Source organism: Eretmochelys imbricata, chromosome 1 (assembly GCF_965152235.1).
Source record: "Eretmochelys imbricata isolate rEreImb1 chromosome 1, rEreImb1.hap1, whole genome shotgun sequence".
NCBI classification, from domain to species: domain Eukaryota; kingdom Metazoa; phylum Chordata; order Testudines; family Cheloniidae; genus Eretmochelys; species Eretmochelys imbricata.
In genome coordinates this window covers 223,598,386-223,625,771 of record NC_135572.1, presented here as the reverse complement: position 1 = coordinate 223,625,771, position 27,386 = coordinate 223,598,386, and the positions used below count along the sequence as shown (strand labels likewise).

Below are 27,386 nucleotides of genomic sequence, written 5' to 3'. Positions count from 1 at the left end.
GATTTGGCTAAGCATCTGAATCATTGCTACAGCAACAATACCAAACCTATTAATGAATGTTGGAAGAATATTGATCAGGAAATTGGCATGTTCATAGCTGACCAGAAAATGTGTACTGACCTCACAGATAAAGAACAACTGAAATTCTGCAAAAGGGGAATGCCCCAAAAAATTAAAGGAATTTGTGCTTAATTTTTAGCACCCTGTGGGTGAGTGAGTGTGTTGTAAAAGTAGGTGAAGAGCTTGCACATTTCAGCAACTGTGGGGTTGGCAGGGTAAAGTTTTGTGTGTTAACAGGGTATATTGGAGCATTGCTGAAAGAGGGCAGAGCTAAGGTTGAATGGGAAACCTTAACTCTGCATTTCCTGGTTGAGTTTTGCTCAGCTCAGAGTTCTGCCAGGGGATAACGTACCACCAAGCAACCTTAACTCTATTAATGTAGCTTTTGATTGGTGCCTCACTTATAATTTTCTTTACTCTTTCAAATGCCTAGTCTTGTTGCTCTGCCCATAGCCACACTACATCATTGTGTGTTAACTAGGGTGACCATATGTCCCATTTTGGCCGGGACAGGGCCCTTTTTAAGTCCTATCCCGGACACCCTAACTTTTTTGGCAAAACTGCATATCATCAGTTGGCAAAAGCAAACAGGAAAAATGCCCAATTTTGACAAAACAGTGGGGTGCACAGAACATTTGGGGGGAGGGAAGTCTGGGGGGGACTTTGCCACATATACACCCCCACGGGCAGCTAAAGGCCCATGCCCCACCCCCCCACCAGGAAGCCGCACAGGAGCCTGGCCAATGTATCTCTGCTACACCCTGCCCTTCCAATCAGAGAGCAATGGGGTATCACATGCTCACTCTGTAGCCCAATCAGAGGGCAGTGCTATTGGGGCCCTAATTCAAACTCTTGTCTGCTTTCCGTGGAGATGGCGTGGCCAGCCGGGCTACAGAGACACGACTAGTGGGCCCCACGCCCTACTGGGCAACTGGTCTCATAAGTGCCATCTGGGTCCTGCAGAATACACTTATACAGGGCACCATATGCAGCATGCCCTACCACCGCAGCCCACAATCCAGACTTATGCACCCCACCCCAGCTTCATGTGCTCTCCACTCCCTGTCCTTTGGGACCAGTCCCCAGAGCCCTTTCCACCCCCCCCCACACCAACCAGCCACTTTACCTCCCCAGTCCACCTCCAGTTCCTCACTTCTGCCACATCCCAGACTCCCCACATTTCCCCAGGGCTGCTATCTGGAGTCTCCTTGGTCCCTCCCGCTACCCTGAGCCTCCTTCCTGCCCCTCTGTTATCCAAGCCCCCAAAGGGGCAGCACACCACTAGATGGATCATAGTCAAATAGCTTCATCTCATGGCTCCGAGCTCAAAAGTACTCACACACACTCACACAATCACACCCTGCTTTGCTGCCCAGATCCCAGCCCATACCTATTTCTCTTTCCCCCATCTCTGCTATTAGGTTCAATTGAGGGCACAGAGGAATACTGGGGGGGACAAGTGGCAATGCCAGGTGGCTCAGGCCAGGCCCTGTATCCCGTTATCAGTTTAGGGAAATATGGTCACTTTAGTGTTAACTGTGTCAGGGGTTTACAGGCTTCTGATAGAGGTGCTCAGAATCTCGAAAGGTAGTTGGCCATCCTTCTAAATCACTACACTTCCTTCACAATCCTTTGATCTGGCATTTCCTTAACGGCTGTCAATTTCTCAGGGTATGGCTGTAGTCCCTCAGGAGTCAACATATGTCCATTGTAGGGAGCCTCAGTTCTTTTCAGCTTCAACTTGTCTACATTTAGCTGAATATTCCACTCCCAGGACTTGTTTAGGAATTGTCACAGCTTGGTATCATGGTCCTGGGTTGCTTCTTTCTTGACGTCTCCTCTTATAATAAGAATGTCATCAGCTGCAATCTTGATGCCTGGAAGTCCCTGTTGTGCCTGGTTCAGTTTACATTGGAACACCTCTGGGGCTGGGCCGATGTCCATAGGCATGTGTACCCAGTAGTACATGACAAAAGACATGGCAAAGGTTGTCAGGTGCCTGGATGTTTTATCTAGCTCAGTATGTCAGAATCTATTCTTCACATCACAAACAAGGAGCGCTTTTGCCCTGGATAAATCGGGTAGTATGTCCTCCATTGTTATGTGGTTTTGAATCAATGCAGATCCTCAGTTTACCTAAAGGTTTTTTCATAGCTGCTGGGCTGCTGTTCCACTATCTGCAAGTAATGATACCTCTTCTTTTTAGGCTTGTCAGTTTCTTCTTCCTTGGTTATGCCAAAGTTGACAGAGCTCTGCATTTCGGTAGTCTCACCGGCTACACATGGGGGCAGGGCTGGCTCCAAGCACTTGCTTTCCAGAATGGGGCGGCAATTGATGTCCCGCGGTGGCAATTTGGTGGCTGCTCCGCTGCTATTGCGGCGGTGGCAATTCAGAGGCAACTGCTTGGGGTGGCAAAAGTGGTAGAGCCGCCCCTGCATGGGGGTCAATTTCAAACTTGAGCTTGCCCTCTAGGTGCCCATTTCCTTGAAATATGTCCTTATATTCTGTTAGAATGCTGCACAGGGCCCCAGGTGACTGTCCTCTCTCCTCTCTCAAGTTGAGGATAATGTAGTGTTGTACAGTGATCAAATCCATGGCTCACACTGCCCTGCTGCCCAGCAGTAGGTGGTACTCTGGTGTATCAAGAACTATAATTTCCAAGCTATAATGTCTCTTGTTTCATGGATTTCTTACTGACAGCCTGCATTTGCCCACTGTCCTCAGAATGGTTTTACTGTACATCACCAGCAGTTGGTCACATTTTTCCAGTCTAATTTGGGTGCTTATCAGTGTTGCTGGCACTAGGGTGTAGCTGGCTTTGCAATCCAGTTGGAATTGAACCGGCCATTGGATTAATACCATAGTTGAAATATGGCAGTAGAATAGCTGGCAGCCTTCTTCGGTAGTGTGTGTACATTGAGAGTCTTTGGATCTGCTAAAATCATATTGCAGATACCTTCTCCATTGCAGGTCTCTGCATCTTCCGTTACTGCATGTACTGCTCCTTTTTTTCTTGCAGGGGTATCTGGGGCATTGGGAGAAAAAGTAGTTCTGTTCCTCAGTCCCCTTGAATCATTGTCCATAGGTTGAGCATTTTTCTTTCTGCCTTTTGTGTTGCTTTCCATAGTATATGCATTGGACAATGTCTGCATTCTCAATCAGTCTCTCTCCTGCTTCCTGGATTCCATTAATTTGAGCCTATGTACTTGTTCTACATTAGTGGCTGTAATTGTTTTGATCTTTTCCCTGGACAGTTCAGCTGTCCTTTCGATTTGGAGGCATTTCTTCAGGATTAGATCTATTTCTTTCAACAATCTCTCCTGTAAACTGGAATCATGTATCCCACAAATGATTCTGTCCCTGCTTAAGGAACCTTTAATGTCTCCAAAGTTACATGTGGATGCTAGAGTTCTTAGGTCTGTGAAAAGTTTCTCTGCCCTCTTCTGCTTCTTGGTTTCATGTTAAAAAAAATAACAACAGTATGTCTCTACAATCTCATTCTGTCTGGGGTTGCCAGGGGGATGCTATGAAGCACCACAGAAAAGCCTTTAAATAAATTCAAATAAATATTTTTTGTCCCAAGTCTGATACAGGCATTCCCATAGAGAGGAGAAAGGTCAGAAGAAACACCAACTTTAGATAGGGTTGCTAATTTAATAATCACATAAAAACGAACACAGACCAGCCCCTTCTTTGAGGCCCCGCCTCCCTCTCAGTACATTGCCCCTCCCTCAGTGGCTCGCTCTGCCCCACCATTACTCACTTTCACTGTGAGTGAGGGTGGGGCAGAATGAGCCAGTGAGGGAGGGACTGAGGCAGGGGGTTGGGGTGTGGGAGGGGTTGAGGGCTCTACATGGGGGTGCAGGCTCTGGGGTGTGGCCAAAATGAGAGGTTCAGGGTGTAGGAGCTGGCTCCAGGCTGGGACAGGGAGTTGGGGTGTGGGAGGAATGAGGTCTCCAGGGTGAGGGTGGAGATGAAGGGTTTCGGGTGCAGTAGGGGGCTCCGGGTTTGCAAGGGCTCAGGGCTGGGGCAGGGGTTTGGGGCTTGGGAATGGGGCTCAGGCTTACTTCGGACTGTTCTCGGTCAGCGGCGCAGTGGGGCTAAGGCAGGTTTCCTGCCTGTCCTGGCTCCATGCTGTACCCCGGAAGCTTCCAGCAGGTCTGGTTCCTAGGCTAGGGGGGGCGTCAAGCGGCATGCACTGCTTTCACCAGCAGGCACCGTGGGAGTGCGGAGCCGGTGTTTGTGCAGTGCGCAGAGCCCCGTGGCTCCCTGGCCTAGAAGCCAGATCTGCTGGCTGCTTCTGGGGCACAGCGTGGTGCCCCAAGACAGGTAGGGACTAGCCTGCGTTAGCCCTGCAGCACCACCGACAGGGCTTTTAACGGCAGATGTTGGAAGAGCTCCTGAGACCATGGGGCTGGAGTTTGTTAGTAATTTATATTTCATGGCAAGGGAAAATTGAGCAGAGGAATTTAAGAAGAGGCAAATCCATGCTACTGCCAGACTAAAACAGAAATTGGATACAGAAATTCTCCAACCTGAGGGTGGGATCTAACTCCAGTAGTGGAGACCAATGGATATGCAAATCACACTTCACTGGTGAGGAGAGTCTAAGGATTTGGAGCTCAAAGTGCCCTTGGAAATGCTTGACGTGGGGACAGGAGGGTAGGGGGAACTTCCCAAAGGGTACTGAAGGACAAGGGACTGATTCCTTTCCTCTAGAGGGCACCTAGTCAAACATTGCTTTGTGGAAATGCTGATGTGACCTCACAGTAATGTGATGATGAACTCTAGCATGTGGTAGGGACAGCATGCAGGGCTAGAAAAAGCAATGGGAAGAGACTGGTAGCACAGGCTTGGAGACACAGTGATAGGGGGGCTGTGTCAGCTTGTCCCTGACAAGAGGGTCAGAACATGGACATTGCTTTGAAGAGATGTGAGCTCGCGTGCTCTTTTCTCCGTAATTATACAAGGGGAACCCAGCTCACTGGGCTTTGCAAAAATTTCACATGGGGTTTCTTATCAAAACTGTTTTTTATTTTACTCTGATTTTCTATATCTCTAATCAATCTTGCTTTAAGAAAACTTCTGTTTTTGGAATAATTTCCTGCTCTCTGCCCCGAAGAGACAGGAGTCACTCACCCCTCTGGGAGAGGTGCTGAGCAGAGTTTCTGAAGTCTAATGCCCTGACTCAGTCTCGGGCCAGAGGTGGGGACAGGAGTGTCCTCTCCCATGGAGCAGTCTGGCAGAGGTCAAGTGCACACAAGGGGAAAAGCCAAAGGACAGTGATGTGGGGTGCAGGTGAGACCCCCACTCTGTAACCCTTATGGGACACATTTAATGATCTGAGACTGGTGGGTCAGAGGTTTGGGGGAGATGGGAGCTGAGGTGGTAACGAAAATGAGCTATGTGGGCACTGAGGAGGGAGCAGCAGTTTCGGAGAGGAGAGGACTAAGAATACATGGCTGGTTCTCCTTTGCAGGTGGTTGCACATGAAGGGAGGAGCTGGTGCCCAATAGCGGGTGGGGCATGTTTTCTGGGGTGTGGGTGGGGAGAAGGATCGATGGATGGTGGGGGTGGGCCTGGTGAGGGAGGGGAGGAGACTGTCAGGAAACTGCTGCTGTAAATATCCCAACAGTGATGGTACTCAACATCCAGTAGGCCAGAGAGCTGAGAAGGGAGCAGACCTCTCGTGCTTCCTCCCCAGTGATAGGCCTGCCTGGTGGAGCAGGGAGTAAACCCCAGGGCCCCTGTGAGATACTATCCAGATCAGAGGGGTTATTAACAACAGTGAGGGGGCCTTTGTAACGAATCAGCTCTCTGGGACTGCAGTCATCAAGGATGGGGTTCAGTCAGCTGTAAGCATGAATATGATATTGGAGTGATCTGTTCAGGTAAGATGAGGGAGAAGGCAATGAACCCAAAGTGTGTGACATTCCTGGGCACTCAGAGCTGGACCGTGCGCTGCACTTGGTCCACGTACAGCCAACCAGTCTCTCCCTGAGTTCCCCTGGGCAGACTGGGGATGAGCAGCTGCACCATCCTCTGGGCTGCCAACAGTGGGCAGCTGGGACAGTTGTCATGGGCTAGGGGTGGGTTGGGTGGCCCCATTAGCAGGTCTGTGCTGCGTACGTGCCCGGATACAACACCCTAGTGTCTCCCCAGGGCAGCAGCAGCAACGGTGACCTGCCTGTGGCTGCTGGAGCTGGGACAGGAGCCAGTGGGGGCAAGTGCTGTGGAGATTTCCCCAGAGTTCCCTGAGACAACAGGAGAGGAACCCTGAGTCTCAACTTGTTCAGATTAGGTTAGATTGTACCTATTTTGGCCCCAGCTATGACCTATGGCAGCACAAAGGGGCCACAAAGTTACTAAGAGCCCCCCCCCCATCCTGAGCAAATACATATGGCATAAATGCCCTCCTCAAGAGGCCCTGAGCTAGAGTAACCCACAGCAGATGGAGGTGCATTGGCTCCCCTCTCAAACTCTGTGCCAGGTTTGGCACTGTTGCAAGGATATAGCAGGGCCAAGCTGTCTCTGGGCTTGAGTCTGGGTTTCCTGCGTAAAGTGAGTCCTGCAGCCGCACTGTCTCTTGTGATCCTGGTGCAACTGACTGAGTTGCACCATCCTTATTCCCCAGTATTTTTATACCAGAAATGCACAAGTGCAGACACCAGCTTATTTGCATAACAGGAGGAGCCAAACGTGGGAGTCTTGCAGCCACACACCCATTCCCACTGGGCCTGTTCTTGTCTCTGTGGCAGCAGCTCTGGGCTTGTAAATCCTGAATTTGAGGGCCTGTCACTGTGGTTTGGGGACTTGGAGAATATCCAGAGGGTACAGAGGAATCTGACCGGCTGGCTGGGAATTAGGCACAAGCATTTACAAGGCAGACAGCTGCAGTGTCACAGGAGCCAGCAAGCAGAGCTGAGTTTGAGTGGGAGTTTGCAAGGGGAGTTTGGGGGGCAGACCAGGAGAGCCCGGCAGAGGAACAGACAGGCTAGTGAAGGGAGTGTGGGGTGGTCTGGCAGTGTTTTGGTGCTCGTTGGGGGTTTGTTTTGCTGTTGGTGGGGGGGTTTGGTTTGTGTTTCCTGGACTAACAGGACTTAGGTGAGAAGGCGATGACAGATACAGAGGCAGTAGGGGAAGTGACCCAAGCAGCGGAAGACACAATGAAGATGACTGGATGTAGAAGCAGCAGCATGTACATGATCCTGGAGGGGGTACCTGAAAAGAGTCTCGTCTGCATGAAGTGCCGTCTGATAGAGCTGATGGAAGGAAAGATCCGAGGATTAGAGATGCAGGTGGAAACTCTGGTTGAGTTTAGAAGGGGGTTCGAGTGGATGATGGAGCAAAGACATGAGGAGGCTGAAGGGAAAAGCTCAGACTTGCAGATGGAAGCAGGACCAAAGAACTCTGAGGGGAGACTGCTGGGTGCGGAAAGTGGACAGTGGAAGCATGTGACTAAAAGAGCCAGGCAGAGGAAAAGACGGGCTAGTGAAGGAGAAATAGAGCTCAGGAACAGGCTTGCAGAGTTGGAAAATGATGAAGAGACACAGCAGGTGGTCACTGAAGGAGAGAGGGCAAGGAAGAAGAGAAGAGCAGCTCATCCTATAGGAAGAGGGGAAGAGTCAATGGAGATAACAACACCAAATATCAGCCCCAGGAGGATACGGGATGGCCTGCAGAGGATTGCAACGGACAATAGGAATCAAGAGGACTTGTAGCCAGAAGGAACAGGGGATAGACTGGAGAATTGCACCATCACCAGGAAAAGGCAGGTCTATGTGATTGGGGACTTCTTACTGAGAAGAATAGACAGACCTGTAACCAGAGCTGATCCAGAGAACAGAAGGGTGTGCTGTCTGCCGGGTGCTAAGATACGGGATGTGGACCTGATGCTGAAGAGGATCCTAACGGGAGCAGGAAAGAATCCACTCATTGTCCTTCATGTGGGAACAAATGATACAGCTAGATTCTCGCTGGAACATATCAAGGGAGACTATGCCAGGCTGGGGAAGACACTTAAGGAAATCAAGGCACAGGTGATCTTCAGTGGGATTCTGCCTGTTCCTAGAGAAGGGCAACAAAGGTATGACAAGATTATTATGCTCAACAGATGGCTCAGGCAGTGGTGCTATAAGGAGGGCTTTGGGATATATGGCCACTGGGAAGCATTCATGGACAGAGGACTGTTCTCTTGGGACGGACTTCACCTGAGTAGGGAGGGAAATAGACTTCTAGGATGGAGACTGGCACAACTGATTAAGAGAGCTTTAAACTACGAATTTGTGGGAGATGGTTGGGAGATGTACAGGTAATCTCCATGCCAGATTTTAACATTGAGAGGGAAGAAAACGAAGTAAAAAAGGATACAGCCATGGGTAGGAGAATGGACATAAGGAGGAAAGGTAATGTAGATACCAGTCTAATAGGTAATACTGGTGGTAGAATGTCTGTGCCTAATCGGGTAAAGAATGTGAGAGAAGCCAAACAGCAAAAATGTAAGATGTTTGTACACTAATGCGAGGAGCCTAGATAACAAAATGGAGGAACTAGAGCTATTGGTGCAGGAAGTGAAAGCAGATATTATAGAGATAACAGAAACATGGTGGAATAGTAGTCATGACTGGAGTACAGGTATTGAAGGGTATGTGCTGTTTAGGAAAGACAGAAATAAAGGCAAAGGTGGTGGAGTAGCATTGTATATGAATGATGAGGTAGACTGTAAAGAAATAAAGATGTGCAGGTGAACGAGCCTCTGATAGTGTGGCTGATGTGATTAGGCCCTATGATGGTGTCTCCTGAATAGATATGTGGACACAGTTGGCAACGGGCTTTGGTGCACGGATAGCTTCCAGGGTTAGTGGTTCTGTTGTGTGGTGTGTAGTTGCTCGTGAGTATTTGCTTCAGGTTGGGGGGCTGTCTGTAAGCAAGGATTGGCCTGTCTCCCAAGATCTGTGAGAGTGATGGGTTGTCCTTCAGGATAGGTTGTAGATCCTTGATGATGCGTTGGAGAGGTTTTAGTTCGGGGCTACCAATGTGATATATGCCATCATGTGCCAGCAATGCCACTCTACCATGTACATTGGCCAAACCGGACAGTCTCTACGTAAAAGAATAAATGGACACAAGTCATACGTCAAGAATTATAACATTCAGAAACCAGTCGGAGAACACTTCAATCTCTTTGGTCACTCGATTACAGATCTCAAAGTGGCAATTCTTCAAGAAAAAAACTTCAAAAACAGACTCCAACGAGAGACTGCTGAATTGGAATTAATTTGCAAACTGGATACAATTAACTTAGGCTTGAATAAAGACTGGGAGTGGATGGGTCATTACACAAAGTAAAACTATTTCCCCATGTTTATTCCCCCCCACCAGCTGTTCCTCAGACGTTCTTGTCAACTGCTGGAAATGGCCCACCTTGATTATCACTACAAAAGGTTCCCCCCAGCCCCCACTCTCCTGCTGGTAATAGCTCACCTTACCTGATCACTCTCGTTACAGTCTGTATGGTAACACCCATTATTTCATGTTCTCTGTGTATATAAATCTCCCCACCGTATTTTCCAATGAATGCATCCGATGAAGTGAGCTGTAGCTCAAGAAAGCTTATGCTCAAATAAATTTGTTCGTCTCTAAGGTGCCACAAGTCCTCCTTTTCCTTTTGTGGATACAGACTTACACGGCTGCTACTCTGAAACCTACCTGTCTGAGAAACCCTCACTCCTATAAATCCCACTCTGGTGTACCTCATTCTGAGGTGTGTAACTCATTGTGGTCCCAAAGTGACCGATGAGCCACTTACATTGAGTGTCCACTCACATCTATTATTGACAATAATTTTAATCAGAAATGAAGAATCATTTCCCAGAGGTTACAGAGTCATTTATACTAAAGGAAAGGATCACAAAGCATTTTAAGTTTCCTGCACTAATTAATTTTGTGTCCTTCATTTTGGGTCTTTGTCACACATTGCAAGTCTGGACCTTGGCAGTTTGTGAGCTCTGCTCCCAGGTCACAACCACTGTATAGTTGCTCAGAGTCTGTGCTAAGACAATATTCACATGTATTGGCCTGCAAGATGACCCTTTCCCCCTCCTGATAAGCAGTATGTTGAAAGGCCTCACTTCACCAGTCAATAATCAGCTGAGCTTCTTTGCCACTTTCCCTGTCTCCCACCTGTCTTGTCTGCATGGCCCCTCTTTGGCTTTCATACCCTGCACCTGCTGAAAACCTGTATGGCCAATGATCCATATCGCACCAAGCCAAATACATCACAATTCCCATAGTCTACATACCAGGCACTAGTTGTGTACACCAAGGCAGTACAGGGGGAGAAGCATGAAAATGGATGTGTCTCACCAAGGGAGAAGAGAAGAGATGCCAGCATGGAGCATGACATTTTTCAGGTAGGATCCCTATACACCAGCTTCACACTTCTGTTTAGAGCCACTTAATGTCTGCGCTGGTTTACGCCAGCCAGTTACACCAACATTACCCAGTCTTATCTGGAGAAGAAGCACAGAATAGATTTGCTACCTGATCCCAAAGGATCAGACACATTACCCCTCAGGTCAATGAATATTTCAGATCTTACCGAAATGCATGCTTACAGCCAATTCTTATTAACTAATCTAAGATTTGTTAAAAAAGAAAGAAAAAGTTTATGCGGTTGACAGATCATTATACATACAGATTAGGGCTGTCAAACAATTAAAAAAAATAATAGCAATTAATCGCGTGATTAATCGCACTGTTAAACAATAATAGAATACCATTTATTTAAATAGTTTTGGATATTTTCTACATGTTCAAATATATTGATTTCAAATACAACACAATACAAAGTGTACAGTGCTCACTTTATTTTGATTACAACTATTTGCACAGTAAAAAAAAAAATAGTATTTTTCAATTCACCTAATACAAGTACTGTAGTGCAATCTGTTTATCATGAAAGTTGAACTTACAAGTGTAGAATTATGTACAAAAAATAACTGTATTCAAAAATAAAACAATGTAAAACTTTAGAGCCTACAAGTCTGTTCAGTCATACTTCTTGTTCAGCCAGTCGCTCAGACAAACACGTTTGTTACATTTGCAGGAGATGATGCTGCCCACTTCTTGTTTACAATATCACCTGAAAGTGAGATCAGGCATTCTCATAGCACTGTTGTAGCTGGTGTTGCAAGATATTTATATGCCAGATGCACTAAATATTCATATGTCCTTTCATGCTTCAGCCACTATTCCAGAGGACAGGTGTCCATGCTGATAATGGGTTCTGCTCGATAACCACTCAAAGCAGTGGGGACCGAGTCATGTTCAGTTTCATCATCAGAGTCAGATGCCACCAGCAGAAAGGTTGATTTTCTTTTTTGGTGGTTCGGGTTCTGCAGTTTCCGCATTGGATTGTTGCTCTTTTAAGACTTCTGAAAGCACACCTCATCCCTCTCACATTTTGGAAGGCACTTAAGATTCTAAAAACTTGGGTCAAGTGCTGTAGTTATCTGTAGAAATCTCACATTGGTACCTTCTTTGTGTTTTGTCAAATCTGCAGTGAAAGAGTTCTTAAAATGAATAACATGTGCTGGGTCATCATCCGAGACTGCCATAACATAAAATATATGGCAGAATGTGGGTAAAACAGAGTAGGAGACATACAATTCTCCCCGCAAGGAGTTCAGTTACAAATTTAATTAATGCATTTTTTTTAACAAGCATTATCAGTATGGAAGCATATCCCCTGGAATGGTGGCTGTAGCATGAAGGGTCACACTAATGTTTAGCATAACTAGCACGTAAATACCTTGCAATGCGGGCTACAAAAGTGCTGTGCCTGTTCTCACTTTCAGGTGACATTGTAAATAAGAAGAGAGGCAGCATTATCTCCCATAAATGTAAACAAACTTGTTTGTCTTAGCGACTGGCTGAACAAGAAGTAGGACTGAGTGGACTTGTAGATTCTGAAGTTTTACATTCTTTTGTTTTTGAGTGCAGTTAGGTAACAAAAAAAATCAACATTTGTAAGTTGCACCTACATGATAAAGTACTTGTATGAGGTGAATTGTAAAATACAATTTCTTTTGTTTGCCATTTTTGCAGTGCAAATATTTGTAATAAAAATAATAATATAAAGTGAACACTGTCAACGTTGTATACCATGTTGTAATTGAAATCAATATATTTAAAAATGTAGAAAAACATCCAAAATATTTAATACATTTATATTGGTATTCTATTGTTTAACAGTGCGATTAAAACTGTGATTAATCACAATTCATTTTTTAATCACAATTAATTGTTTTTAGTTAATCGCGTGAGTTAACTGTGATTAATCGACAGCCCTAATACAGATATGAATAAATTTCTTAGGTCAGTTTCACTAGAGAACTGGCAAGGCTCCTGCTTTGTAAAAATCCTTCTGGAATCAATTTAAAAGCTATAGTCCATTAGGCAATCCATGTATAGAATTTGGTCAAATTCTTCCATGAAAATTTGCAGGGTAATTGAAATACATCTGGAGACCTCTTACTTACTTCTTACTTCTTGAACTTCCCCTGGTGAAGTTTAAGTAGATCTGAAATAAACAGGATCAGGCCTGAGACCCTTTTTATAGTTCCCAAGCAGGCTGAGAAGCCTCTTGTAACCACAGGTATTTCTTGGATGAAGAATAGGTAATGTACATTGTTCCTTTGAAGCTAAATTTCCTAGGCACACATGGGTAACTAGCTGCATTAATTAACACAAGGTTATTAACGATTCAAGCACTTCAGAGGTAGTTTACTACAAACTTCAAAGAGAAATAAAGACAATTATATTATTACACCACAAGCTTCATCTAATTGCTAATATTCCTTTTAGATCTCTGAATCAATAGAATATAATAACAGACAGGAACAGAAGTTTATCATCTACTAGCTAATTAGATCACATTGTTAACTTCTAATAGGTAGAGGTAAACACAGACAAATACAATTAGTATCTGCTTCTACTTCTCTAACAATTACAGGTTTAGATTTCAAAGACTCTGGTCTTTGCAAAATTGGTGCTATATTGCTGGGCTGGAGTTTATTCAGCTTGCATATCATTATTATTACTGGTTTGGATTGTGTTCTGTTTGAGCATAACAAGTGTGATCAAGTCATTATCACTTTCAGCTGAGCAAACTACTAATTTTTATTTCTGTGATCAGTAACCCTTTATTTTGAATAGTCATTGGGCCAGAGAAAGAGAGAGTGAGAATGACTCTTTAACCTGGTGGTTGGAGCACTCAGCTGGCAGAGGGAGAACCAAATTCATACTCCTGCTTACATTGGACTATTTCATTATTTATACACAATGGAACAGCTTCACTAGGAGAGACTGAGAAAGACCCACATCAGAATGCCCCATAGCCCAGTGGCTGGGGCACTGTTTTGCACATGGAAGACGCAAGTTCAAACTCCTCCTCCATATCAGGCACAGTGGGCAACTGAATCTGGGTCTCCCACATGCCAGGTGAGTACCCTAGCCACTGTGCTGAAGTTTATAAGAGAGGCTCCTCCTCTAGCCATTTTGTAAATCTAGCCCTTCAAAATGCCCAGAAACAAAATGTTTTGGGTCAAATAAAATGTTTCATTTGACTGAAACTGAACTTTTTCCGATTCATCAAAATGTTTTGGAATTTTCAGATTTGGTTAGAATAAAACTGATTTTTTTATCATTATTTTTCGGGCTTGCCAGCGAACTGAAAACTAAATTATTTACCAGCTCTACTCATTAATGAGCAACTCCAATTCTTCTAGTTTATTACCCAGACTCCTAGAATTGGTGTATAGGCCATTAAATAATTGTGTCTTTCCACGTGCTTTGATTAATTTCATTCTCAACATCATGTTTTGTGCTAAAGGAGTGCTTATTTGTTCCCCCTTTTCCTCCTCACCTTTTGTTGTTAGTTTAATGCCCGCCTGACTAGTCTAGCCAGCTTGTTCCCTAGAGCAGAGGTTCTCAAACTGTGGTCCGTGACCACCACTGGTCCGTGAGCTCCATTCAGGTGGTCCACAGATAGTTCCCTCTAAGGTGAGCACCTGTGCAGCCACACACAAGAGAATGAAGGGCCACCCATCTAATTAGTGGAGCCGTGCAGGTGTGGCTCCACTAATTAGGTGCCTGGACCCTGGAGAAGACGCACATGTAAGGTGAGGTGGTGGCCTTGTGGGGAATAGGGAGTAGGTGGGAAGGGGAAGTGGAATGAGAAGAGAGGGTGGGGGGAGTTTGGGACGTGCAGGGCTGCTGCAGCTAGAGAAAGAGGCGACTTTCCCTAGCTCCAGGGCTGTGGCTACCTGGGAGATACAGCCCTCCTTCGCAGCCTTAGCTCTGTGGCTGCTCTGGTGGGGGAGAGACCCCCCTCCTTCCCAGTCCAGCTTGGTGGCTGCCACGGCAGGGGAGACCCCACTCCTTCCCAGCCCCAACTCGGGGGCTGCCACAGCAGGGGGACAGAGAGCACATCCATTGCATTAGGAAGGTAAGACTACTGATATTAAAATATGAGTTGTGTGCTTTTATTGGTGGAACAAAAAAAGTTAATTATTATTAAGGTTTTTTTAATATAGTGCTTTTATCCAAAGTGCTTTACAATAGTTAGCTAACGGTACAAACAACATTTGGAAAGATCATGACGTGGTCCACAGAGACCCTCAACAATTTTCAAGTGGTCCGCGAAAAATAAAGTTTGAGAACCACTGCCCTAGAGGATTGGTTCCCCTTCCACAGAGCTGGAGGCTATCCAAACTGTACCACCCCCTCTCCCCATAGAATGTTCCACAAAACCAAAACTCTAAACCTTACACCACTTACCTAGCCAGTGGTTCAGTTCCAGAATCTTCTGCCTTCTGTTTTACTTTGCTTGCAGAACAGGACGGAGCTCTGAGAAGATCAATCAGACATTCTTCTCTTTCAGCACTTAAGTTACCTGAAGCCACCTATAATGTGTGAGGTATCTTGGGAAGCACCGTCATTAGTGCCAATATGCACCATCACCAGTGGATCCTTGCCCACTGACTTCAGAAGCCTATCCAGTCTTGGACTGATGTCTCATGTCCTGGCTCTGGGAAGACAGCACACCTCCTGTTGTCCAGCTGTCCCTTGCAGAATGTTCTTTCCATTCTTAGGTGTGGTCTAAACCAGTAGTTCTCAACCAGGGGTCTGGGTCCCCATGGGGGGGGCGTGAGCAGGTTTCAGGGAGTCTGCCAATCAGGGCCAGCATTGAACTCGCTGGGGCTCAGGGCAGAAAGCTGAAGCCCCACTGCATGGGGCTGAAGCACGAGGCCCTGAGCCCCACCACCCGGGCCTGAAACCAAAGCCTGAGCAACTTAGCATTGTGGGGCTCCCTGTGGCATGGTGCCCCAGACAGTTGCCCTGCTTGCTACCCCCTAACACCAGCCCTGGCTTTTATATGCAGAAAACCAGTTGTTGTGGACCAGGTGGGCCATGGAGTTTTTATAACATGTTGCGGGGGGGCTCAGAAAGAAAAAGATTGAGAACCCCTGGTCTACACTACGAACTTCTCCCATCAACATAGCTACAACCTCTCAGGGAGATGGAGTACCTATGTCATGGGAGAAGCTCTCCAGTCAGCATACACAGCATCTAAATGCTGCAGCTTTGTGTGTGTAGACAAGCTCTTAATATAGAATCCCCCAACAAGGATCGTCTGTCTTCTTTTGATGGTTGAAGATCCCTGTGAGCACCTTTGATTGTCTTGTGGGTTTGCCTGAGCAGCCATCCAGAGGTGTGTCCCATACACCTCTCTGTTTCATTCAACCAGGTGGATCTTGAGAAACATTTTCTCCAATTTTCTATGCTGAGAACATAGTAACAATTGGCTACTTCTAACTTTGAGTTATTCCTCCCTCTTCTCTGCGGTGGTCACAGCCTGCACATCCTTCTCTAATTCCAGCCATATGGAAAGCCACAGTTCCTTTTGCTTCTGGTGGTTATGAATTGCCAAGCCTCCTCTCTGATTTCCTCTCTCTTTGGTTCCTTTGGGACCAGTTCCTTCCTTCCTTCCTGGAATATGGAGTGGTGCTACTTCCTGAATCTGTCTGTCCAAGAGCTCCTAGGTCTCTCAGGTGCGCCATAGTGTTTGCACCTGTCCTTCCAAACAAACAATATTTTGTTCCAGGACAGCCACTTTATTCTTCATACATAGGAAGACCCTTCTGGTTTCAGGCTGGAAAGAATGGCATATCCAATCACAGTCACTGGTTTATCACTGGCCATCATGGTATTGAGCAAAGAACTGTACCTAAAAGGAAACCTCGCACAGTCCCTCCTATAGACCCGCTCCAAAACTCTCCTGTTTGCTGCTTCTGTTCACCTGCTCCGGAGTTCATCTGACAACTGATCAATATATAAAGCCTCTCTGCTCAGCTCCATCCCCTTGCTAACCAAGAGGGATTACCCATTAAGAGACTTCAGACATCAGGGCTGATCAAAGATCCACGGATCCCAGCCACATGGCCCTCGTTGAGACAATGCACATTAAACACAATAAACAGACCTGTCTCACCTGACCAGGCAGCCACACAATCCTCACTGAAAAGAAACAGATGGGCCAAACACCCCTCACAAAGTCCGTCTAAATGCATGATCTGCAGCTATGCTCTCTGAGACACCCTGGGTGAGGTCAGGGATGGGGGTGCCACCTGGCTGGGGAAAGGCAAAGGGATTTTTAGAGTCAGCAGCACCAGCAACAAGAAGGGAGCTGTATCTGTCCTCTCTTCCAGTGATAAACACATGTTCTGCTCTTACTGAGCTTGTGCTAAAGTCACCGTTCCAGGGAATCTCCCTGTTTCTGCAAGCAAACAAAGAGATTGCAAGGTCTCACAATGAATCAGTAGATTAAAAACCAAGAAGCTGTTTTCTTTTCTATGTATTTTCAAAAGTGCTTAAGTAAATTAGGCGCATAAGTCCCATTGGCTTTTGGTGGGACTTGTGCTCATAAAAGATGCTTCTGAAAGTCTCATCTTTTGTCACTACTTCGACATTGAAAGGCTTTTGTTTTTATGGTTCTGATTTAGACACTAACCCAATCACTGTTGTGTGTCACTGAAGCAGAACACAATATCCTTCCTGAGAAGTGCCAGCACACGCACACTAACGTTGCTTTGTGGTCTACCTATGCACTCCCAAGAACTGTCACTGTCTTTCCCCAGCCCCCAGCAGTGTCACACTTTGCCCTCTTATTTAAACTCTCTCTTATCACTGGAACACAGGAACTGTCATACAGGGTAAAGGGCTCTGTTGGGAGAAGGTGCCCTTCATTTTGTCCCCATGAAGGCACGGGAGAGGCTATGGGATGGCAGCATAACCAGCATGCACTGATGAATGTGTTGACTCTCTAGGTCGCATTGAGGTCCGTCTGACTGGAGGGGACACTGTCTGCTCAGGATGTGTTGAAGTCAAACATGGAAAATCATGGGAGACAGTCTGCGATTCGCACTTAGATTTCAAAGCTGCTACAGTTATCTGCAATGAATTAGGGTGTGGACAGGCTGTAGCCACGTTGGGAGCAGCTCACTTTGGAGAAGGACTTGACCTGATCTGGAAGGAAGAGTTTCAGTGTGTGGGGAATGAGGCTGTCCTTTCAAACTGTCCCAGGATGTCCTGTCCTAATGACACATGCTCCCACACTGATGCTGTCAGCATATTGTGTTCAGGTAAGAATTCAAACTGATCACTTTAACATGTCACTAACATGGGCCCTACACATGGGCTACTCAGTCTCTTTTCTCCCACATTCACATATCCCTCCTGTGAACCGAAATCTGAGAAGACTTTACATGTTTCCATGTTGCTCCAAAGGATTCCTGTCTGCTAGAGGGGGTGGCTCCACTTTCCCACCACCTAGGAGCCAAGTTGTGATGGCGGGAAACTCCATTATCTTTCTCACATTCCTCACTCTATTTCAAGTCGTTCCAATAAATGGGGACAGTTCTATTCACTTTTCTCCTACTACACAGATAGGGTCCCAGGAGAGCTCTGATTCTCCTTATCCTCCACTAGTGATGCATGTTCTCCACTGCTGAGCACTCTCCTCCCTACTCAGATAGATCTGTAAAGGGAGGGGGCAGGCTGTAGTGGTCAGAGCCCAGAACCAGAAATCACAAGACCTGGTTTTTATTTCACATTGTGCTGCTGTATTCAATAATGTCCCATGTCTCAATTTCTCCATCTGTAAAATGGAGACAACAATATACTATCTACCTCAGCGAGTGGCTGTGAGGCTTAACCTCATGAGTGTAAAGTGCTTTCAGGCACTTGAATGCATAGTGCTATGAAGAGGCCCGGCGTTATTTTAAACTTACTTGACAGAATTGGAGCAGTTGTGGCTAGTTTTCTGTTATTGCCCTGCAATGGGGGTTGGCTTTGTGCCACCCATTCATACAGATCTCATTATTAGAGACTAGCAGAAAGCCCGTGCTATTGCATGGGTGTAATTTGTAAAGTCATGTGAAGCAGCAGTGACTTCTGGAAGCAAATATTAGGCAACAAACACGGAAAGAATATAAATTAAAAACATGTGCATTGCCAAATTGCAATGTATGCACATGTGATACCTTTAGCTCCTATCACCTAATTCAGCATTTCTCAAACTGGGGTCTCCAAGGGTACTCCAGGGGGTCAGCGGGCCCCGCTGATCAACTCCTCTCCCTCCCTTAACTCCTCCCCCTCTTCCAGTACCTCCTTCACGCTGGAGAACAGCTGTTCCCTGGCATGAAGAAGGCGCTGGGAGGGAGGTGGCGGTGCGGGGACCCTGGGTCTGTGCTGCTCCCGGAAGAGGCCAGTACGTCCCTGTGGCATGGGGGCAGGGGGCTAAGGGGGCCGGGGGGTCTCTGCATGGTGCTCCCAGCCCAAGTGCTGACTCTGCAGCTCCCATTGGCCAGGAACTGCAGCCAATGGGAGCTCCGGGGGTGGTGCCTGTGGGCAGGGACAGTGCATGGAGATGCCTTGCCCCTCCTGTCTAGGAGCCACTGACAGACAGATATGCCGGTCTCTTTTGGGAGCTGCCCAAGGTAAGCGCCGCCAGCCCAGAGCCCTCACCGCCTCCCACACTGCTGCTCCTAGAGCCTGCATCCAAACTTCCACCTAGAGCCCGACCCCTCACCCCCTCCCGCACCCAAACTCCCTCCCAGATCCCACACCCCTCACCCCCTCCTGTGCCCAAACTCCCTCCCAGAGCCCACACCCCCTTTTGAACCCCAACCCCCTGCACCAGCCTGGTGAAAGTGAGTGAGGGTGGGGGAGAGTAAGTGATGGAGGGAGGGGAGATGGAGTGAGTGGGGGTGGGCCTTGGAGAGGGGGAGGGGCAGGGGCATGGCCTTGGGGAAGGGAAAAGGAAGGGGGTGGAGCAGCAAGGGCTGAGCAGGTGAGGCTTGGGGGTCTCCAACATTTTTTAAAACAAAATGGGGGTCCTCGCGTCACTAAAGTTTGAGAACTGCTGAAAACTCATATACCCACCTCCCGCTCAGTTGTTTGTTAAATTACTGAGGACATTTGTCAATGTTTTCACAGAATTTTGAACCACACGCTTCATTAATGTTTATAGTGTGTAGCTATTTTCATTCTGAGGCAGACAATGCTTGACAACTTGAATGCCTGACACCTCTGTTTTATTTGAATGTGAAACTTACTTGGTACCAGGTGCTTTTCACCAATCTGAGTATATCACTGTATCGATACCATATTTATTGCCAAAGTATTTTTTCCGCCTAGTCTGTCTTTGGACTTTTTAACTGTCCTCTATTCCCCTGCCAATGTGGGTGTGATAATTTCAGGTTGAAATGTCAACTTCTAATGGACATAAAAAGCACCCCTCTCCCTGGCTGCTCAGCTGGAAAATGCACTTGCCCTCTCCTCATCTGAGATGGGGAACTACCATCCATTCCCTAGTGCTGTCTTCACCCAGCAACACTCCCCTGCCTCCCGGTGCCCGGGGACTTGTCTTCTGCCTGGGTCCTGGCAGGAACACTTTCCCAACTTCACCCTCCCCTGCCTCTTGCTGCCCCAGGACCCTCTCTCTGCTCTAGGGACATACATAAAGGCAGGTCTCAGTGGCAGGGCAGGTCTGTGTCTTCAGCCCCGAAGCTCTCGCACACAGTTCGGCCCAGCCCTGAAAATTGGAGGATCAAAGGAGCTTCTCGCATAATCATACCAGCTCCTCCTGTAGGTACCAAAATCCCATGACTCACGATTAGCTTGCAGGAACCGGAAATATTTCAACACTGCCTTCCTCTCGCTGCTTGGAAGGGAGTCCTCTTCCCTACCACCAACCCCTGGCTGGAGAGCTGCCACCTGATCCCCTACATCTATCACCCCATCACTGTCCTCTGCACTCCCCTCAGTATCCCTTCTCTCCACCACATCCCTTGCACCCCCATGAACCTCCCTCTTGCCCCCACACTGCTGTGCCCTCCACATCCTCTTGCAGCCACATCCTCCTACACCCCATTTCCGGAAACCCCTAAATCTGCCTTTTGCCCTTCAGTGCTCTGTTCCCTTCACTCGCCCCACCGTCCTTTCACAGAGTCTCCGCTGCCTCTTACAGTCCATGGTCCTGTTCAGCCTCCAGATCTATAGCCAGATCTATAGCATGCAGCCATGTTCCCTGTGGACTTCGTTGTCATTGAAAACGGAGGTGACAGACAAGTTTACTTAGGGTGGCCTCACTCCCACATGCTGACAGACTGTAGGGAGATGGTGGCATCTCACTGCCTTCAGCCCCGCTGACAGTAACAGGGGGTGGAGCCATTTGGAGTAAGGAAAGTGTGAGTTGAAAATGGCTTATAACTTACAAGTTGGATGGTAAGTGACTGTGACTCCCCCTGATGATTGAACCTGGTGAAATTCTTAACTGAACCAAAGGAGCTCTCAGCCAGGCTTGTAGCTGTTTCCAGGACTTCATTCTGGCTCAGCAGCTTCAGAGTGACTCACAGACAGAGTGACATTCCTGGAATCTTATTATATATGTAACAAATAATTGTCAGGGCCAAGGTCTTGTCAGGATAGCAATCTAAATGGATGACCTAGAATCAGGGCGGGGCCACCTAGCATGGTGCCTTTCCCAACCAACATCACTGCTAATGGCAGGGCCTGGAAAGGATCTGCACTGCCCACCACCCACTTAGTGCAACACAGCATGGCTGAAAGCCCAGTCCATTGCAAGTGGCCAGCCAGTTAGCCTGTCACTTTGTGAATGAGGAGCCGCGGCTGGCTGGCCATGCTTATGCTGTCAGGTTTGATATTGGAGTGGGCAGAGGTAAATGGAAAACAGAAGGCTCTTTTTATTAAAAAATAAAGTCCTGGAGAGAGGAGGCCAAGATTGGAGGAGCGGTGCACTTCTGTGCAAGGTGGGGTCGCCACCTCCAAGGAACAGAAAAACTCCCCACTATATGGGGAGGGCCAGATCTCAGGGGAAGTGTGACGGGTCTGTGTGCAGGTCCCAGAGCTAGGGGGAGAGAAGGAAGGTTGCAGTGCTGGGAGCAACCATGGGGAGGGCCCAGCTCTTGGAAATTTATGCAGGACTTGGAGGGATTCAGGTTGGGTGTGGGGTACCACTCTCCCATCGACTAGTGTCTACCCTGGCACACTGCACACATGCAAAGGAGGATGTGGGTGGCAGCTGGGCTGCCGTTGTGTGCTCCCAACCATGACACGTGTAGCCAGAGTGATGAGATTGCTCTGCATCGAAATACATGTGTGCACAGCTAAAAATCCTGGCAACAACAACTCTTCCTCCCCGACCCTGAGCCAATAACACCTTTGGACCAGCAACTGGCATGGCCACTCAGAAACCAGCCAGATAGTATAAGGTTGTTGGCTTGGAGAGAGGGAGATGTCATCCCCATGGTGCTGATTACTGCAAATTTCTCTGTGTGAGCTTCTATTGATAATAAAGCTTTCACCTCCCCAGCATTGGCTGAAAGCTCCCTCCTTTTGCCCTTCAATGCAGGGATGGATTAACTTTTTGTGGGCTCAGTGCCAAGCATATTTGTAGACCCCCCTCCCCCCCGGGGAATGATTGTAAAAGGGGCCGGGGGCAAAAGCAAAATGGGGCAGAAGCTAGGGTTAGTCCTTGGAGCAAGGGAGGGGCCAGGGGTAAATTGCAAGTGCAGCAGGGCTGTGGAGGGTAAACAGGATCCCCCCCACCCCTGCCCACATAGAGTGGGTACCTACCTGGTTCTAACCCATTCTGTTCATCTGTCTCTGCACTGAGCTGCCCCTCCTCCCACATCAGCAGGACAAGTTCTCTTCCAGCCCTCTGGGGTGGGTGTTGGGAGTGGGAGGAGCAGAGGCTAATGTGGTTACTCCTATAACTGGACTTTTAGTTTCCTGTCAGCACTGCTAACCGGACACTCAGGTCCTGTTTTCTACTGGAGTTTCCAGTCTAAAACTGGATACCTGGCAACAGGGCTGCTAGAAAAGCCTGAGGGGGGAGGGGCAAGCAATCATTTTTAAAAGTGAGAGGGCTAAGCCTTAAGCAGATCTGAGCGGGGCAGGTGGGAAGCAAGTGGTGGGTGGGCAAGGGAGTGGAGAGGAACTTGTGAACAGGGCCATGTCTGCTGTACTGCCCAGGTACGTTGGAGACTGTGGGGATCAGTCGACACAGTATCCCCAGCCCAGGTGACGTGACAGCCAGTGGTGGATTTAGAGTTAGTGGGGCCCCCGGCCCTGTGCTCAGCTTCTTTTTTGGGGCCCCTTCTTGGGACCCAGCCAAGAAAAAGAACATTCTATCTTATCTCCCCCCCCCTCCATTTTTCATTCTTTTTTTTTCTTCATCCTCCTCCTATAAGTTAATAGGAAGTAAATGAAAATAAAGTGAGGTACCTTGATTGTTTTTGTAGTCTAACTTATTTTTCCACAGACCACTTGAAAATCGCGGAGGGTCTCGATGGACCACTTAAAGATCTTTCCAAATATTGTTTGTACCGTTAGCTAACTATTGGAAAGTGCTTTGGATAAGATAGCTTTATTAAAAAAATGTAAAACAACAATGGGGTGCAGGGTCTGGCCAGGAGCTAGGGTGAGGGAGCAGGCTCAGGAGGTTGGGGATGTGAACAGCTCCTGTTTGGTGCGAGGGGTGCAGGTGGGAATGGATGTATGTGCAGGAACTCCCATTTGGTGCTCAGGATGGGGGTAGGGATGTAGGGGGGTGCAGGAATCAGGGCATGGGGTGTGGGGGTCTGGGTATGTGTGAGGGTGCAGGGGGCTGGGGAGTTTTGAGGGAGTGCAGGGGTCAGGACAGAGGGCTGGGGGGGTGGGCTGGTGTTGTGGAGGTGCTCACGGCAGGGGGCTGGAGGGGGTATGCCCCGATTCCACCCCCTTCATCAAGGCCCCGCCCCCACCTCTTTTCCTGCTCTCCCCGAAGTGGCGAGTGGGCTGCGCCTCTACTCCTCCCCCTCCTTCGCGCCGGCAAACAGCTGTTCTGCGGCAGTGAGAGGGAGGGGCGGGAATGTAGCATGTTGAGGGAAGAGGCCGGGGAGAAGCTTGGCTGTCGGCGGAGCCTGCTCTGCTGCAGCAGGAGCCTCAGGAGCCGGCAGCATCAAGCTTCTGCTCCCGCAGGAGAGAGCTGGGGGTGAAGAAGAGTGGGCCGAGCCGGGGCCCCTTTGGACCATGGGCCTGGCGCCATGGTAAATCTGGTACTACTTCAATGGTGTGTTTGACTCACTTTGGGTCCGATTCAGCAGTGGCAGCTGAGGGCACTCAGCCGTTCACAGGATCCTCTCAATGCCTTGTGGGATTGTGCCTTGTACTTGGGGAACCCTCCCTAGCTGAACTCAATGCTCTGGAAGGGCCCAGCCTATCCTCGGGCAACTTTAACTCTGCAATAATGAAGTTTTTTGGTGATTTAATTCTACTCAAAATTGCTCTGAGTCCTCAATTCTACCCACCATCTTGAACAGCTCTGCAACTTGGGGCAGGGAGATCGTCACCAGGGCTTGATTTTTAATTGTCATCAGAAAGCCCCAGATTGAGCAACGTTCTGAGCAGAGACTGAGGCAGTTCACAACTCTTAGAGCTACTGTTTCAGTACCTTCAAAGGAAGCCCCAAGCAGCTCTTCACCAAGGGAAATCATCCCCTAGGAGCTGGCAATAACCATTCAGGCTTATCTGCTCTCCAGCTGCAGTCACTGCATTAGGTTTATCTGTATTGAATGGTGGAGGAATATGCTGGAGCAGTTTGGGAGAGCTGTGATGGTAATATGAGGAGATCTGGGGATTAGTTGGAGGAGCATCAGGGAGCTGTGATATGAGGACATCTGGGCCTGAGCATGCCCATGTATGTTATCAGAGGAAAGATGTGTATATAGACCTTGAGGTTCCAGTTTGCACCATTTCAGTACAGAATTGTTTCAGTTGTGTCAGTAGCAGGGTACTGGGTTCATCTTGCCATGAGTATTGTCACTAGGGAGGTGGGACATGAGAGCTGTCTGTGGATTTAATGATGGATAAGGGAAAGTGTAGGTTTAGGTGATATCCTTAGAACTGTGAGCAACCTAAATGTGATGTGATTTTTGGTATAAGTGACCAATTATCACTAAGTCCAGTTTGTCTAGGTGAAAAGATAGAGAGTCCAAGGGGATGGTCTGTGACTCCCATGGTAAAACTGGTACAGTGATCCAGGAGGTTTTCATGTCAAGGTTCCTTCCCCACTCTGAACTCTAGGGTACAGATGTGGGGACCTGCATGAAAACCTCCTAAGTTTACTTTTACCAGCTTAGGTTAAAACTGCCCCAAGGTACAAACTATTTTGCACTTTGCCCTTGGACTTCCACAGCCACCACCAAACGTTTATCTGGGTTTATTGGGAAAACGTTGTTTGTCTTTCCCCCCCAAATCCTCCCAACCCTTGCACCCCACTTCCTGGGGAAGGTTTGGTAAAAATCCTCACCAATTTGCATAGGTGACCACAGACCCAAACCCTTGGATCTTAGAACAATGAAAAAAGCATTCAGTTCTTAAAAAGAACCATTTTAATCGAAGAAACAGTAAAAAGAATCACCTCTGTAAAATCAGGATGGTAAATACCTTACAGGGTAATTAGATTCAAAACATAGAGAATCCCTCTAGGCAAAACCTTAAGTTACAAAAAGACACACAGACAGGAATATTCATTCTATTTAGCACAACTTAATTTCTCAGCCATTTAAAGAAATCATAATCTAACACATACCTAGCTAGATTACTTACTAAGTTCTAAGACTCCATTTCTGTTCTGTCCCCGGCAAAAGCATCACACAGACAGACACAGACCCTTTGTTTTTCTCCCTCCTCCCAGCTTTTGAAAGTATCTTGTCTCTTCATTGGTCATTTTGGTCAGGTGCCAGCGAGGTTACCTTTAGCTTCTTAACCCTTTACAGATGAAAGGATTTTTCCTCTGGCCAGGCGGGATTTTAAAGATGATTACCCTTCCCTTGACATTTATGACAGTTCTTCATTTGCATTCCACAAGTCTTCTTTTTTAATGAGATGTTCTCAGCTGAAAGAGAGTACCCGAGGGAGGTGAATTCAGCCTGAAACAATATCCCTGAGATGTGTGAACTGCTCCGTTCCTGTCTGTGGGTGTTCCCTTCCCCCATCCCCAGTTCTGGAGAGTTTTGATATGTGTCAAAGATAACCATTCCCAGCTCCTCACCCCATCTCAGCGGTGTGATCTTGGCAGGGGTGAAAGAAACATAGAAGACTTACTGGTATGGGGCCCGGCTCTGGGCACCCGGAAGGGGCGGGGCCTTGGGTGAAGTGGGGGGCTGAGGGTCAGCCTCCCCCAACCAACCTATCTGCGCTGCCTGGCCCATGCCTCCCGGGGCTCTGGTGGCAATTTTAAAAGGGCCTGGGGCTCTGGCAGTAGCAGCAGCCGGGAGCCCCCGGCCCTTTTAAATCACTGGGCCCCAGGGCAGCTGCCCCTTTTACCTTCTCCCTCCCCTATCATGGCCGCCGGTGGAGTGGGGAGGGGGCAGGCAAAAGGGGCAGTGACGTTAAAGCCGTGGAAGCGCTTTAACGTTGGCTGCGTATGGGCTGGTACTGGCGGCCACTTCTTACCAGTATGCCGTACCAGCCTACTTTCACCCCTGGATCTTGGTGCATGCTCCAAGCATGCCTGTTCTAAGCTCCCCACCCAGAGGGGCAGGGCTTCCATAGATCATGGCTTCCATTGGCAGGGGAGGGAGATGAGCCCAGACACCCCGAAAGGAAAGATTCCTCCAGAACCTGGCTTACATGAGGGGGCCAGGAAGGGGGTCAAACCCCCATGGATAAGCAGGGCTCCCCAGATCCTGGCGCACCCATGGGGGCAGGTAGTGTAGCTCAAGCACCACTAAGGGTCAAGGACCCCTAGATCCCAGCTCATGGGGGGGGAGAGAAGTGGGGCTCAGACTCCCACAGTGATGCAAGTCCTCTCCAGAACCTGGCTCATATGGGGTTTGGGGCAGGGCCAGAGATGGGTTGGGGGTCCCCAAATCATGGTATACACACAGAGGAGGGAACTGTGGGGCTGACAGGTGCCCCTGCCCCTATTCACCACCAGTCCTGCATCACTCACCACCACATCCACCTTCCCAGCATCCCACCCCTCCCCTCCACTCCCATTCCCTCAGTCCCCATCCCCTCTGTGATGGGTCCCACCCCTCTCGGGGTGCCATCTGGAACTGGGGTATCACTGAGCCCACCTCACCCCCAAGTCTGGGCTCCCTTTACTCTGTACTGCTGTGACCAGCCTGTCAAGCCCTCTCACAGGCTCCAGCACAGATACAGGTAGGGACACACCCAGCTGCAGCTTCACACAGATCTGAGATCAGCTCTGCTTGGGAAGGCTCAGCTAAAGAACTGCCCAGTTACTCAAGTGCACACCCCCTTCCGGAGGGTAAACCCCAAATTATACTGTCATGCGCTGCACAGAGAACTTTACAGCATAAGCTCATGAAATTTGCCCCCTCCTGAATGTGGAGGAAGACATGCAACAGCTTTTTGCCCCCAGTTATGAATTCCACACTCTGGTTTTAAACAAAAAAACCCAAATCTATTAACTACAAAATATAGATGTTTAGTTATTATAAGGGATAGCAAACAGATCAAAGCAGATTACCAAGCAAATAAAACAAAAACACAATCTGAGCTAAATATACTAATGAAACTGGTTATAAGTAGCAAATTCTCACCCTAAGTGTTGTTTTAGGGTGACAGATTGCAGATTCATGTAGGCAAACTGCACTTGCTAGCAGCTTGAAACTCCAGATATTCCTTTCACAGGCTAGAAAACCCTCTAGTCTGGGCCCAATGTTCCC

The 27,386-nt window shown here is 48.0% G+C and overlaps 2 protein-coding genes across 2 annotated transcripts in view; one reads left to right on the top strand and one right to left on the bottom strand.

Annotated features, from left to right (window-relative positions):
• Positions 1-27,386, bottom strand: part of LOC144269822 (scavenger receptor cysteine-rich type 1 protein M130-like) — a 547,202-nt gene that overhangs the window by 416,633 nt on the left and 103,183 nt on the right. The window lies entirely within an intron of this gene.
• Positions 1-27,386, top strand: part of LOC144258004 (scavenger receptor cysteine-rich type 1 protein M130-like) — a 73,508-nt gene that overhangs the window by 15,049 nt on the left and 31,073 nt on the right. The window contains 2 exon segments of the mRNA XM_077806305.1: positions 5,853-5,951; positions 17,451-17,765. Coding sequence (XP_077662431.1) covers positions 5,853-5,951; positions 17,451-17,765 — 414 coding nt within the window.